Source organism: Salvelinus namaycush, chromosome 31 (genome assembly GCF_016432855.1).
Source record: "Salvelinus namaycush isolate Seneca chromosome 31, SaNama_1.0, whole genome shotgun sequence".
NCBI classification, from domain to species: Eukaryota; Metazoa; Chordata; class Actinopteri; order Salmoniformes; family Salmonidae; genus Salvelinus; species Salvelinus namaycush.
This window is the reverse complement of record NC_052337.1, coordinates 28298890-28314411: the sequence shown is the minus strand read 5'-3', so window position 1 is coordinate 28314411 and position 15522 is coordinate 28298890. Positions and strand designations below refer to the sequence as shown.

Below are 15522 nucleotides of genomic sequence, written 5' to 3'. Positions count from 1 at the left end.
GGAAACTCAAGTTAATCTGAAAGAGTGGAGGGGATAATCTCACTTGTTTACATTAAGAGTTCATCCTGAGGTCATCCTGATCGCACCTTTTTTCTCTCTCAGGGTTCCTCACACCTGTCGAGGGAGGGGAGGGAAGGGGCTGCGACATGTTAAACCAGGAAGCTGGTAGGATTTAGAGAGTCTGTTGTGGAGGCTTCAGACTTCCTGATGTGTTGTGTTCCTCTGTCTCATTGACAAATCCTCCTGGCTCAGCCCAAATGGAAACTGCCCAGTAAACTGACCATGGCAGGGATCGAGGGAGATTAGTGCTGCCTTTGACACTTCACTCTCACCCGCACTGACTTTGCAGGGCACCCTGGGATAGGGTTACGCACCTGTCGCCTTAGTACAGCAATACTGACAGCCGCCACTCAGGTGGAAGGATTCGATTTTAAGTCGAAGTGTTATGTCCTTGTTCTGGCAACCTGAGAACAAGAGCCAGCAGTCCAACCCTAAAATGAAAAAGTTACGGACCTGTATCAAAAATCTAAAATACCTGTGTGAAAAAATTATATTATAAGGCCATTTTTATTTTGGAACTTGGTATGTGTCTGTCAAAACACGCACAATTCACAGTCTGAGAAACTTTCTTCAGCCAGTGTTTCTAAAAGCATCAATCTTCCAACACCTGGATTTGTTTTTGTTGTTGGAGTAATTATAGTAAGTGCTTGGGTTAAATCTGACAATCCACAGTTATTCAAACACAGCGCCTATTGTTAATCAGTGGTCTTGGTATTCTACTCTCATATCAGGGTGAGGGTGGGGTGGATCCTCATGTTGCTTTGTTGCCATAGGTAGATACTTTTTGTAAGACTAGGGAGGTGTGTCTTTTAGACAAACCTCTGTTTTTGCAGAGTTTGTGGAGATGTTTTTTTTTTAAATTTCACAAATATTTAGGATTTTTTAGGTTATAAAGCTATAGTTAACTAAAGTCCAGAGTTGTTCATAGTCAGGTCTCCTGGTTCTATAGAATCCAGATTTTTCCAATTATGCCTGTTCATTTGCATTGTCAGTACTGTAGTTCCTGTTGGAACTGCATATTGCTGGAAGATGGTGAAAGGATCCATCTATAAAGAATGTGCAGATTGATGGTCTTTGTCAGAGTGAGGATTGTTTAAATGTACCGTCTGTGATGCTATTCCCAGATGAAACTGCAATGCAAGTCTTTCTGTCACTGGTAGAAAAAATTGAAAGACATTGACGGTCACTTACACAGTCCGAGCACACACACACACACATGCGCGCTCCAAGCACACACGCACGCACACACGCATGCACACACTACACACTGTTTAATCTATTTAATTGAACCTGACTTTGAATAAGTAAACAAATTAGGAAATTCACAAGAGGCATTCGATCCCTCATAAGCTAATGGATTGAAGATTTCTATCCCGTAGGGGCATTTGGGCAAACAAGGCACGGTTATCTCCAAATCGACATGTTGACTCTCAGTCTGCATCAAATTTCTGCACTAAAGAGCCGTTGAACTCTTGATACAGCTTTGGTAATTAGCCAGACGGCCAATCTGCAGATTCAACCATGTCTCTGGATTGCTCCGGTTCCCCTACGTTATCTGTATTCTGATGTAAGATCAATGTGATTAATACTTCAGGAAAATTTGGGATGATATCGAAGATTAGCCACCACCCCAATTACCCTAGCTTCTGTCAGTGTTTTGAGGAATTAAGATGTGTATATACTGTATAGAAAAACTACATTTTTTGTTATGTCTAACGTAGATAGTGTCACACCCTGATCTGTTTCACCTGTCTTGTGCTTGTCTCCACCCCCCACCAGGTGTCTCCCTTTTGTCCCCATTATCTCCTGTGTATTTATACCTGTGTTTTCTGTTTGTCTGTTGCCAGTTCATCGAATCCTACCAGCATGTTCCCGTGTTTCCTGTGCTCTAGTTTTAGTTTTTCCTAGTCTTCCCAGTTCTGAACTTTCTGCCTGTCCTGACCCTGATCCTGCCTGCCGTCCTGTACCTGCCTGACTCTGATTTGTATTACGGCTCTTTGCCTGCCTTGACTTACCTTTTGCCTTCCCCTTGTACTGTTGTAAACTCTGAGACTCGTACTATCTGCCTTCTGTGTCTGCATCTGGGTTTTAGCCTGAGCCTTGATAAATAGAAGAGAAGCCAAGACAAAGTCCATAGTCAACATAATTAAGATCTGATACAAGAGTCAGTGGTCAGTTTGGATTTAGCTGACAAATTTATTAAAGACCTGTATCACTTAATCATCATCAGAGAGAATAAATAAGACATAAAACATCTTCCACATAAACAAACACGTACACCAGCCTGGGTTTCAGCATGCCCAGGTAATTTCAATAGAATGAAACAAACAAGATACATCTGAGAACACACAAATGCATAGAAGTAACTGGACCTCTAGTTATCGGTGGGAGGCGACATCTACAACTTGTCTAGATCCATAGCCGTCAATGTACAAAGTCCTAATATCTGTGGTATTCATGTTGTCGAAGGGGTTGTATAAAAATAAATTCTCCACAATGATAAACCATAATATACATAGACATTTGGCAACAACCAGACACATAAAAACTCTGACTTGAACCAAAACCTGCATCGGTACACTTTTTTTTTTAAACAGAGAGAAGAATAAGGTGGAAAGCATTGGAGTCTATTAAAATCGAATAGGGCAAAAGTCTGAATTTGCTAAGTTGTCACAACGATATCACAGCTGGAAATTGTGTGTATCTGTGAGCTTCCTCTGGTGTAATATTGATGACACCATAGGGATCAAAAGCATGATGGTGGAAAGTCGCTGTACACATAGTTCAATGGTGGAGGGCTGTTTGATGAGTGCTGTGAAGACTTCAGGCTGAGAGATGGAGTATGTCTGTCTGACCGTTAAAAGTTCAGATTGTAGAAGTGAGGTGCTTTCCTTTCAGAACCTACTCTTGACGATATTTGAGCAACATATCAACACTTCGTCAGTAGCTAAATGATCATTCAGAACAGGCCAGTACTCCATTTTTCTCAGTCTTGTTATCTTTAAGGAATGGTGTGTGAGTTCCAAGTGCTACCATTCATATTTTCCTTTCAGTCCACTCAGATCAGGAGAAATGTAAAATATTAATTGACAGTTCATTGACAGAGAGAGAGTGATCCAAGGAGGGTGAAAGACAGCAACCATCTGACCCGATCTATCTGTTTCACAGGTCTTGCGTGACTGTCTCTTTCCAGTTTTTGACACCCGCAGGAGAAGACACAGAAAAAACACCTTTGAGTCCTTAGACCACGTTGACCAATCAACCCAGCTCATCAAAACTGTCCGTGGTCCACTTCATCCAACCAGGAAGCTGGACTCGCTGGGAAGTCTGGGTAGCCCCCACTGCTGCCAGTGGACAGATCCGAGCTGGGGCCGTTAGTGCCCCCCAACACTCCTCTCATGCCTGGGTTCAGTCCCGGGGCCCCGCCTTGGGTCATGATGGACAGGCCGGAGTCAGGGTAGACCAGGCTGGAGATGAGGGGCTGGTGCCTGGGCAGTGCCTGAAGCGAACCTGGGGACTGGGGTAGGCCGTATGGGCTGCTGGAGCGGATGTCATGGTACTGGTCCTGAGAGGGGACGACTCCATGCTCCAGGGGGAAGGGGCCGTGGCTGCCCCCCATGGCTGGAGATGACTCGCTCAGGCCGCTGTAGATGCCATTGGAGTGACTGAGCTCCGACATGGGTGGCTCGTCTGGAACAAAAGGGAGGACACTTGGTCAGGGTGTGGCATTATAGAAGCCTTATGGAATATAGTGCTGATATTATTAGTTTGATTCTGGTCATTCATATAAAATTAGATTTATAAGATTTTCCCTCATTGGAATTATTTGGGTTTCATTCACATTTGAGTGGGTATAAACCAAAATGTGTGGTTTACAAATGTGCTATGTCCATTTCCACTATGCACTTCAGGGGCTAATAAATCATATAAAAAGAGTTGGTATTATAATTGTGATAATAACTAATTTTTTATCATCTCTCATAATTCCTCAAACAGGAACTTAAAGGCGCCCTCTGTATCCCATTCCCTTTAATTTTATTATTGTGAATACATCATCTCAGATATGTCTGTCTGTTTGTTTTCTCATCCTACCTGTAAAGGAGACCTCAGCGTCGCTGTCCATGCCCTCCTCCTGGATACTGTCCTTGTCTGATTTGGAACTACCTCGCGACCTCTTCATGTTGCGGAAGTACTGTCCCCACCTCTGTCTGCCTGCATCCTTCTTCAGCCTCTTCTCTTTTGCTCGCCTGTTCTGAAACCAGACCTGGAGGACAGAGGTGTTGTATGGTTAGGTACATATGTTTTGTTCAATTTATTTTAGGTATACAATTGGGGAGTTGGGAATTTCCTGTTGAAGGCAGCTCCTCCAATAAATATCATATTTTTCTAAGTAGAAGCTTTTTCCTACAATCAAATCAAATCAAATGTATTTATATAGCCCTGCTTACATCAGCTGATATCTCAAAGTGCTGTACAGAAACCCAGCCTAAAACCCCAAACAGCAAGCAATGCAGGTGTAGAAGCACGGTGGAATTATGAGTAAAGTGAAACTGATTTCTTAAAATGAGAAATCTATAATGTACTGTTACATTTGCAGAGGACACAAGTAGTCCGTTTTATAACATTATCAAATGTTTTATCTTTTGAACTGAATGTTTCATTCATAGCATATTGTAGGACATGCAAAATGGCATTCCTAACCACTCCAGACATCATTTTTCTCTATTCTTTCTTCAGTGCACCTGCTATGCTTTTAAGTGGTCAGGTACATTAAAATTAAAACAAAATAATTTTCAAGGACTGTCTGGGGACTGGGCCATGTCTTCTTTAACGCAAGTGGGAGATTGAAACAGTGGGACAGAACACTAATCTCGGGATCACCATGGCCTGTACAAGATTTATCACACGCTTAATTAACTTCATGACAGCTATAAGTTGTCCTTAACCCTGAGAGCAGACAAGTTACCATGCGTGTTACCCTCTCACTGGGATTTAATACCTGGAGTTGATGTTAATTATTTAAATCTCACGTTGTCCACGTTCTAAATTGTAGCTGTAAATTTGTGTGATAAAATTGGAAACATTTTTATTTTTATTTTTAAGAGACAGTTATGATTGACAAACCATTCAATGTAAGCACATATTTGTTTAAATCTACATCATGCAAAGCATAATTGAATTAAAACAGTTAAAAATGTTCTCCTTTCTACCCCATATTTAGGAAAGGTCTATATTCATTAATGATATGGAGCCAAAGTGAACCCTCTTCACCCCCATTTCCCCTTCAGTGAATAATGAAGCATAGTGGCTTCCTACCTACTTTAAGTGTCCTTGCAAATAAAACGATATATACAGAATGACTAATTGACCATAGTCATCCACAGTAGGGCTCTTTCACAGACAATATGCGAGGCTCTCAGCGTTGTTAACGAGCTCCCTCTTACCATTCTGACTTTCAAGTGTGTAGACTTTTTTTTTACTCCATCTCACTGTAAATTCAAACCATCAAACCCCAACTCTTCTGTACCTGGGAAGCCATTTCAAGCACTATTTCAAAAGGAAACCCATGCATGACCTTAGATAATAATACAATAAGGACGCTAATGAAATGGTCTATAATGGAGGGGAATGGATAGTTACCTGAACAACCCGCATATCTAGGCCAGTTTCTGACGATAGCTGTTCTCGTACGTGGCGGGCCGGTTTGGGAGAGTTGTTGTAAGCGTTTTTCAGGGTCTCGAGCTGTTTCGCGGTGATGGTCGTTCGTGGCCTTTTCGCTGTTGAGTCAGCTTCTAAAAAGAAAATACAAGACACACAATGTAAGCCATAACGTAAACAAAAATGCACCCCAATACTTTATGCTAATAGGCCTAATATTCGATTCAAAGCTGTATCTAAATATTGATAGATATTCAGTTAGATCCACCGAAAATTGTAAGCCTGTTAAAAATAGCTTTTTGCGTGCCCAAAAAATGTATATATAAAGAAATATATATCTGGAAATATAATTTACAGTGCAATGCTTATTAAACAAATGATTGAATTATTTTAATTAGATTATTCAGCATCCTTTGCGAGTTAGAGGTTGTAATTAAACTATTAATGAGTCGGATTACTCGTACATTTGATGATTTGTTATTATGTGCGTAATTGATCCCAAATATATGCTAACTCATAAGCAAATAAATAGTATACAGACAAAAAAAATGCGAGACCATCCTCCAATGCCCAAGTAATGGCGCCCTTTCATTAACAAAATAAACGTGTGTTTGTCTATGAAAACTCACGTTAACTCAATGTGTAAATCAGCAGTAGATACAGGCAGTAAATTCCGACAAACAGATGGGGCAGATAACACTTGAGTAATACATTAACTATTCACAAAGAAAATACCCAGCGTGATGTCTTTTTGTTTATACAGAGCTTCTGTGAGAGGTCAGTTGTAATTCATTTTTCATTCAATAAATATGCATTTACATAAAATAAGTGATTTTAATCCGAGGCTTTAGGGTAGCCTATGAGTTACTTTAACAAAACATGGTAACCAGCGCTTTTAACACCCTTGAAACAAAACTAATATGTTGTGCAGATGAGGCTGAATTTAATCTTCTTAGTCACTGTCGGTCTGCTAATAAAATAAAACAAAATGAACTACGTTTTCTCTCTTCAATGCAATTGGACAGGCTTTAGGCCTATCTATACATAGGCTATTGCTATCTATTGGGACGCGGGCTACGACGCAACTAGCGCAGATGGGTCAAGTGTTTATGGGTGACCTCATAGTCTTGGAGATCAAGTTCACAGCTCCAAACAATACATAACGTATTGGGTGATGCGGTGATTGATAACATATTATAGGCATACTCCCTTTTTAACGTTGTAGTTTAGCAGACAGAATGAAATGAAGATGTGGGCCTTGTAGGATTTCCACATTCTTGGATATCGCTAAAATATCAACGACTGTTGATGCATGCGTAATTAGGCGTTAGAATCTAGGAACTCTGATCTTGGGGACCCTAAATCGGTGTGATAAGGTATTTATTTCATTTTATTTAACCTTGATTTAACTAGGCAAGTCAGTTAAGAACAAATTATTATTTACAATGACGGCCTACCCCGGCCAAACCTGGACGACGCTGGGCCAATTGTGCGCCACCCTATGGGACTCCCAATCACGGCCGGATGTGATACAGCCTGAATTCGAACCAGGCACTGTAGTGACGCCTCTTGCACTGAGATGCAGTGCCTTAGATCACTGCGCCATACAGCGATCTCTCACCTCGCTGTTTGGCGGTCTCGTAGTCAGCCTTGCACACGAGCCTGCTGTCCTCCATCAGGTAGTACTCGTCACCTGTCGCGAGCTGCCTCTTGCACACGATGCACGCGAAGCAGTGCAGGTGGTATACGAAATCCTGTGCCCTTCTCACCACCTGCGTTGGAGGAATACCTTGCTGACACGCGGCGCATTTGGTCCCAAATCTCCTTTTTGGAAATAAGAAGGTTATCATCAATAAATTGACAAGAGTTTAATCACGTTCATAACCTGTGATTCTATAAAATAGTTTGGCTTGTTTTCAATTAACTATTAGGCTACCTACACACCAGCAATATTTTCAATAATTTGTCGTTCATGAAATAATATGTATTTCATGGGACGGCCTATTTCTTGCACTCACTTAAAAAAGTCTTCTTTGCAGTAAACGCTATCTCCTCGGCTGAAGCACTTGTCCGCTAGTTGGGATTGGCAGTCGCTGCATTTCAGGCACTTGCTGTGCCAATGGCGGTCCAGCACTTTGAGGATGAAGCGGTCCACGATGTGTTGATTACAGCCAGCGCATACAGGAATTTCTGTAGAAGACAGGATAACCATGAAGCCATCTTGAATTTAAACACTGCTTAAGAAATCATGTTGCACCGAGACAAATTATACTGTGATCAAATTGTTTTACGACACAAAATAGCAATTCATACAATTGTCAAATGTAGACATTTGTTATTGCATTTGATTTAGAATAGGCTTATTTGGGATAATATCTAAATAAGGACACTAATTCGATACAAATGATCTAAAAAATTGTGATAAATCATACTTCATATTCTGCATATTATAAATAGGTATATTATTTATACATGAATCATATATTTATGCCATTTGTTTTTCAGTTGATACTACTAAAACCTCAGATATAGAAATTCGCATCGAAAGTGATGAGTAAATAGAAATGAATGGAAAAACACCAAAGGCAGTCTATTTCAGGGCAAATATGAGAACATTTTGTCACTGAGCTAGTATCTAGAATATTGTATATTTTTATTTTCATCGATGTATATTGATTACCATGTAATTGAGAATTGCTATAATTCAATTAAAAAGTTGTAGGCCTAATAAACAAATCTGGTTGAATGAAAAGCATACGTGAAACCATCACCAAAAGGCAGATTTCGAAGAGTGCTTTTAAAGGAAAATTCAACACAAAAACGATATTTGGTATTTGTTTCATTAGTCCATTGTTGATATAGTCCCGAAATGTTTTGCTTGTCAGCAATCAAGTTGACTAGATATATAACTTTCAAAATACAGAATTACAGCCAGTATGATGCATTTTGCATGGGCTGTATTTCTGTATTTTGAAAGTTATATACCTTTAAAACTTGATTTCTGACAAGTAAAACATTTTGGGACTATCAACAATGAACAAATGAAACAAATAACAAAATATAGTTTTGTGTGGAGTTTTCCATTGAGTTTACTAAGGTGTTGTGGACTCTATCAATAAATGTAGGGACATAATTATTTCAATAGTCTCAGATGTAAATACACTGCTGCCTATATATTACAGCCATTCATTCGTTTGTCAGCACCATCATCATCATCATCATCTTCATCATTGTCGTCGTCATCATCACCATCGTCATTTTTTTCACAACCCATAAATTCGAGTAAAGGCCTGTTTTTTTGTATGATTATCGGAACCTGGCAACATCCGTTAACATTTTCCAAGTGTGGGTGCCAGATGCAATACAAAAGAACAGCGAAAATCCAACTATTAGCATAAAATATTACAAAGACCACAGCCAACACATATTGACTGTTGACTGATTGAGTTATCATGCTGAAACCATGACGTTTGATCTGCGGAATGAATGAAGAAGACATAGGCCTATAAAAAAAAACCTTCTACTATCACTCCTCGAAAAAGCGCATTCCATTAATTAAAACACTTACTTTGCATGGTAACCAACTGATCCAAGTCCCCCAGACCATCTATAAACGACAGTGGATACCGAAAAACTCTCTCTCTAAGCCTTTCCCTCTCTCACCGTTTCCCTTACTGATTCAACATACACAGTATGTATGTATGTATCTCTTCTCTCGTTCCTGCAACCATGCATGGGCTATCCTATCCTCGTGTTTGAGGTTACCCACTGGGCACACACTGGTTGCATCAACGTTGTTTCCACCTTATTTCAATAAAATGTACGTTGCACTAAAGTGGAATAGACGTTGAATTTACGTCTGTGCCCAGTGGGTACAATAGGCGCATGGGTCCCTCTCTCTTTAAAACACTGGTCCATTGTTTCCCATTTAATAATCACTAGTGATAATAAAAAGGGAAGAAAAAACAAGCCTTCTGTATCGACACAGCCAATCCCCATGTCCAAGCTCAGACGCCCAATCAACGCAGTTTGAGGTTTTACTTTACATCTGGTTTCCAAATCATGCAGAAGCAGGCCCGCTTCGCAGAGTGGGCAAGGAGGGTTTAATTCATGTAAACGAGACCACAGCAACATTTGATCGAAGGTTCGGACATTGAATATGTTGCCAATGTTCCTGCATTCAAATTGTCAAAACACCATCCAAGCCTTTCCCACTATAACGCATGAAATTACGCTGAAAGTGCACACTTGAGTGGATGAGGTGAAATGTGTTTCGATGTCATCAAATGTAGCTTCAGTCACATACCTAATTGCTACACGTTGTGTGTTAACATGAGTTTATTGACAATTTAGATATGCTGATGATACCGTGCACATTAGGCTACTAGAAATGGTTTCGGTGTTGGGATGATGAACCCGACCGTCCATATGGCCAAATTTGCATAATTGTATTTTGACTAATTTACACATGACATTTGACAATATCTCTCTGATACCCAATCGTTCCGACGTACAGTTTACAGATAATAGTAAGCCAATGTCTTCATCAAGTTCAGGATTTGCTCTAATTCATATAATTAACTGAACATCAATAGACATAATGTGACAATTTGCAGGCCATTGAACTTTTAGGAATAATCCACTAAAACATACCCGCATGGCCAACTTTTAAGCATGTCTTCATCAAGACAATACACGAAAACAAAATGGCCATCTTTCAGCAAACAAATAACTTTTCATTGCAACTTATTATCAAACTATCAACAAACACGTATCGAGTGAGATGCATCACTGGCAACTTAAATGAGGCTTGAAATGTTAGCACTTTGATTTATTCAAGTCGAACCACGTTTCATTCGTCTATGGAATCGCATTCCTATTGTTAATTTGTGGGCAATTTATGAAAAATGTATGGAACATTGTTTTCTGGGACCAAGAGCAAGCAACGCACAACAGCGAGGGAGCCACGTCACCAACAGGTGCATCAAACTCATTATTAATTCAATAGGTTCTGTAAAACTAGAATACAACGGTCTAGTCTCACGCCACAATCCAGCGATTTGATCACCTTATAAAAATATTACCAGTATAGATATACGCCCATGAAAGCCAAATCAATCCCTAGAAATTGCAGTAATATTGATAGAAACCTCGTTAAAACAAATACGTTTGTCCCATTTAGGGCAGGTTGTTACATAGTTGTTACAACCCACACCACCCTAAATAAAGAATTCACACTTATCTTTCAACATTTAAGACAATAATGTCTACAATGTGTATTTTTAAACAGTTTACTAAATCCTTAACCCTCATATGCAATGAATGGAAAAATTGCGACAAGATTAAAACTGCATAAAAGTGTAAAAAATTGCTTTGGAGCAAACAGATAAGACATATGTTATTTCGTAGATTCGCCGTCTTTAGCCTTAATCCTTCGCCATACAGATTTAGCCATCACCCATTGTAATACAGAGGACAGGAGCGAAAAGTGGAAAAAACTGAAAAGGTTAGTGTCCACTGTTTCGGCTAACCTCTGACTAGTCTAAAACTGATAGTGTATGAGCGAATTATGCATGCAAGATAAGCGTTCATTTGTAACATATCCATGTAGGAAATATAAGCATTTCATTTTATTATAAAAATGTTCAGAAATACAAAAGAGGAGACTATTCGAACAAAGTTAGATTGTGTTCTTCATACAGTATGAGATACACGAAGGTGTTGGAATGAAATAAAACAACATCCCTTATTCTGACAGCGACAACAAAGTACTGATTAAATATCTGACCATTGTAATGTGCGTAATCAATATCAAATTAGATTAAAACACAAATTGAATCATGCGTTGCCCTGTTGTATACCTTTACGTAATTCCTCGCTCTGGGCCAGCAAGGCAAACAGCACCTCCGTGTTATTCGGTGCTCCATTTGGAGAGTTCTGTTTATTATGTCCATCCATTGCTCATGTTCTCCTCACACGATAACGAAAAACGACTGTATTGCTGTGTTCTAGCTGCGCACCTATCACTCACAACGCCATATTATGCAGTATATCAAGAGAAGAATACCACAATTCCACGCACGGTGTGACTGCATACGCTTGAGTTTGCTGTATCCCAGTGTGATGTGCACTGCGCAGGATTACGACGCGTGGTTACCCTAGCGACTGGCCTGTTAAAGCAGGGAGATAGATTATGATCAACGATCAGAAACTTGGAAACGGTGCGGGTACCAAGTGCTCTTCGGCGGGAGGAAAAATGGAACAAGATAACATTTGACTATGGTTTCGGCCATGTGTGTTTAGTTGATGCATAGGCTATGCTATTAAATGTCATTTTATTGCAAGAAGCTCCTATTTGACCTTTAGCTGGTTCATTTACACTAACATATTTTGCATGATCTTATGAAAATACATTTTCACAGCACGAAAAGTAGCCTAAGTGGTTAAATGGAACTTTGCACGCACGTTTCTCTAAAACAGTGTGTAGGCCTATTTCAAATCGAATCCCGGCCATAATATAGCCGAAGCTACACAAATAATCAAACGCAAACGAAAATGGAACCTGGCACATATATATTTTTTTAAATAAATTAAGTCCTGAAACGGTTGAGTTCGAAAATTCATTAAGTTAAATAAGTTAAAGTTAAGTTAAATAAAATGACATTCCAAATATTTGCCTGTAATGGACAGTTTATGTTATGGATACGCAACACAGGGCCTGCTATCGAAGATTCAAATAGGCATGTACATCATTTTATATAGGTAGCTATTGTACAATTTATTTTGGCCTTGATTGTTGGATTTCTGTGGTTGATGTGCAGTTGACAAGGCAGAATGCAACTCTAATATTTGTAAAACATTCCACCATAACATAGGCCTAGGTACTTATTACAGTATAGTATAGTTTTAAATATGTTTAATTCGTTTTTTACCTTTTCTAAAATGCACAATAATAGAACGACGTGAGGTGACCCCTATTTACAAAAAAAAAAGATCGAATACTAGGAGGCATATGTCACAAGAACCATTAGCCTACATAGGAACATAATAGGATCCCATTTAATAATAAATAGCTTGATGAAATTAACACTTTTCGTTTGAAACATCTGGATCAGATGACAAATATTCCTTTACCAACGTTACTGTTATATTGGACAGGTATGATTTAATTACATGCACTATTTTATATTGGATATTTTGGATATTTCACATATTATATCAACCATCGCACTCATGGTATCTTATTAACTCAAAAGCAAAAGAGAACATCTCCTTAACTTGACGTTGTATTGGGGTCACGGTAGATAACACTACATTCGTAATAAAACCAAATCTACAATTTCCATCACGTAACGAGAACGTATAAACCTGGCGCGCGATTGACACACTCGTGCGCGCGCACACACACACAGCATATTGTAGAACTATAGCCTATGCTGACTTCACAAAGACAACTGTTTACTTAGGGGAGAGATTGGCCGTTCAATAACATGTTGATCGAGGCAACACCACGATGAATTTTATCGACACTGATCTCAGGCGCAAAAGGGCGCCTTGGGAAATCACGAGTAGTGCCATGGCTGCGTGGACCCCTGATGAATCTAAAATCAATGCCCCATTTGCCAGTATTTTCTGAGTATATGAAATACATTTTGGTGAAAGGTGTGGGATGCTTCAGTGCTCCCTCTTACGTTTCAGCTATATTTTTATGTGCTATTGATCGCTCCCTTTTGAGGGGCGAGGAGACAGTAATGGGGTAAGATGAGAAATGCTCTATGATCAACAAAACAGAAAAGTGATCCGTGAGAAAGAGGCGGACATGGGCTAGTGGTTTAGTAAAGAGATCGTTATTGCTTTTATTTCTAAAACCATTGCTAATCTATTGGTTTTTGATTTGGCCATGGAATAGCCCACTTACAAGCCTTATTCATTTCCCCGATACGTAAGGCAACACAATATATCTTGTGGCATGGAAATACTTTATTAGATTCATAATTTACAAAAATGAAGACTACCATTGCTACAAAAATGCTGCAAATTTTCGAACAATAATTTGTGCCTGGGATGAGAAGGCTATATTAATAACACCTCACATAATGAGTAGCCTAAAGGCCTAGATGTAATGGAATAATTCACAAACCACATGCCTACTGGTCTACATGGTTTACAGTGTGTTCAAATAAACAAAGTTATGCCAGGCCTTTTCAGACAGACATTTTCTGTTTGCAAACTTTTTACGCATAGGCCTATCATTTCAAGCGTTTTTGTGTGTAACGGACCTCAGGTGCCGCACCTGTCGAAGGGAACCTGACACTTGTTAAGCATTCTGCACAGGCTGTTGACTAGGGAGGGCGGGGGGCGGCCTGTGTGCAGCCGAGCTGGCGCCTTGTTGCGTACACAAGTGGTTGGTGCAAAAGCGCTCTGGTGGTCTCGTGACTCGCGTGACAGCCAAGAGAGATGGTGTGAAATAACAGCACACGCATAACATCTGTTCTTATGATTTCCAACAATGCAGCTCATTACGTATTCATAACGTCTCCCGCACGCAGGGAAACATAAATTAAAGCTTTAATGTCCCACCTCGAAACAGTATGAATACCCTGTTAAATTGTGTTAAACTGGACACACATTTAAGTGCTATTCGCCCTATTCGCCAATATGATGAAATAGATTCCATTCGATGTGTAGCCTATCAATTTTTCTCTTTTCACAACTTCTCCCGCCTTGAAAGGGAAAGCACAGCTCACTGTAACTCTTCTTTCAGCATATAATGGTGATATGTCAAACTCTTATTTCAGAAGTTTAACTGATGATGATAGGGTGTGCTGTGAGATACAATGGGCTATTTCATGCATGTTTGGATCCTGTCGGTAAAACTTTGAGCTGCAGGCGGAGCCCCCGCTGTGCTGATTTGCTGTATAGCTAGATATTTCATAGCTAATTATGAGCCATTAACAGATTACATGGGACTAAACGGCGTCAAATAGACTCGATGGTAGGCTGGCTACATTTCCATATAAAGTTAATTTAAAATCTCGATTAGAAGTGCAAATGACTCCAAACAAACAAGAACGCCGGCTTCTTACCTTGACCTGCACTGTATCGGGAGAAATTCACGGGATTTTGACAACTTGATCCAGGATGTTCAAGCAACATTCTGAGCAGTGATGCTTTTCAGCTCAGATGAACATACAATCAATCGGAGGTTGAGATAGGCCTATACAGAGGAAAGGAAAGCAAGATGCGCGCCTGCTGAGCTTAGGCTAATGATAAGTGATTATTAGGAAAAAATTAAAACAAAAACGCATGATCCTATTTCTTTATCCTTTGAGAGTCACAAAAATAACGTGGTTGTAAGAGGCTAAAGTACGCCTGTCGACCTGGTCTCTCTGCGTCGGTCACCCTGCAAGGAAACTTTGAGAATGCAGCAACTTGCTGTTTGATTCCGTGTGTTGGTCGAGAGGAGATAGAGAGAGGGGGTGGGGATAATGCCTGACCATTACCAGCGTCAGCTGACCCCAGGATGGGACGAGTGTTCGTTTTTAACGTAACAAAAGTAACAGCTGGAGTCGAGATGCCGGGTGTGGCGCGTGGAGGACTATGCCCTGTCCACGGTGCTGAAAAGGGGAGTTTCTGTATGTGCGCGAGGCCGGAGGCGTGTGTTGCGTGTAACCCCCCCACCTCCACTCCACTGTCTTCAACCCTCCTCTCCTCCTCCCTTCCCTCCTTATCCATTTAGAGGTACACGTGTCCATCTTTCATCGTACACAATAGGGTAATGGGCGATTCGTCGGGACATTGTTG

At 40.1% G+C, this 15522-nt stretch overlaps 1 protein-coding gene across 1 annotated transcript; it reads right to left on the bottom strand.

Annotated features, from left to right (window-relative positions):
• Nucleotides 1–2236: 2236 nt before the first annotated feature.
• Nucleotides 2237–15186, bottom strand: lhx3 (LIM homeobox 3). Its single transcript, XM_038971291.1, has 6 exons — nucleotides 14805–15186; nucleotides 7737–7908; nucleotides 7340–7542; nucleotides 5701–5852; nucleotides 4153–4324; nucleotides 2237–3750 (listed from the first exon to the last, which is right to left on the bottom strand). The coding sequence occupies exons 1-6, from the start codon at nucleotides 14872–14874 to the stop codon at nucleotides 3332–3334; spliced, it is 1188 nt and encodes a 395-aa protein (XP_038827219.1). The 5' UTR covers nucleotides 14875–15186; the 3' UTR covers nucleotides 2237–3331.
• Nucleotides 15187–15522: the final 336 nt, after the last annotated feature.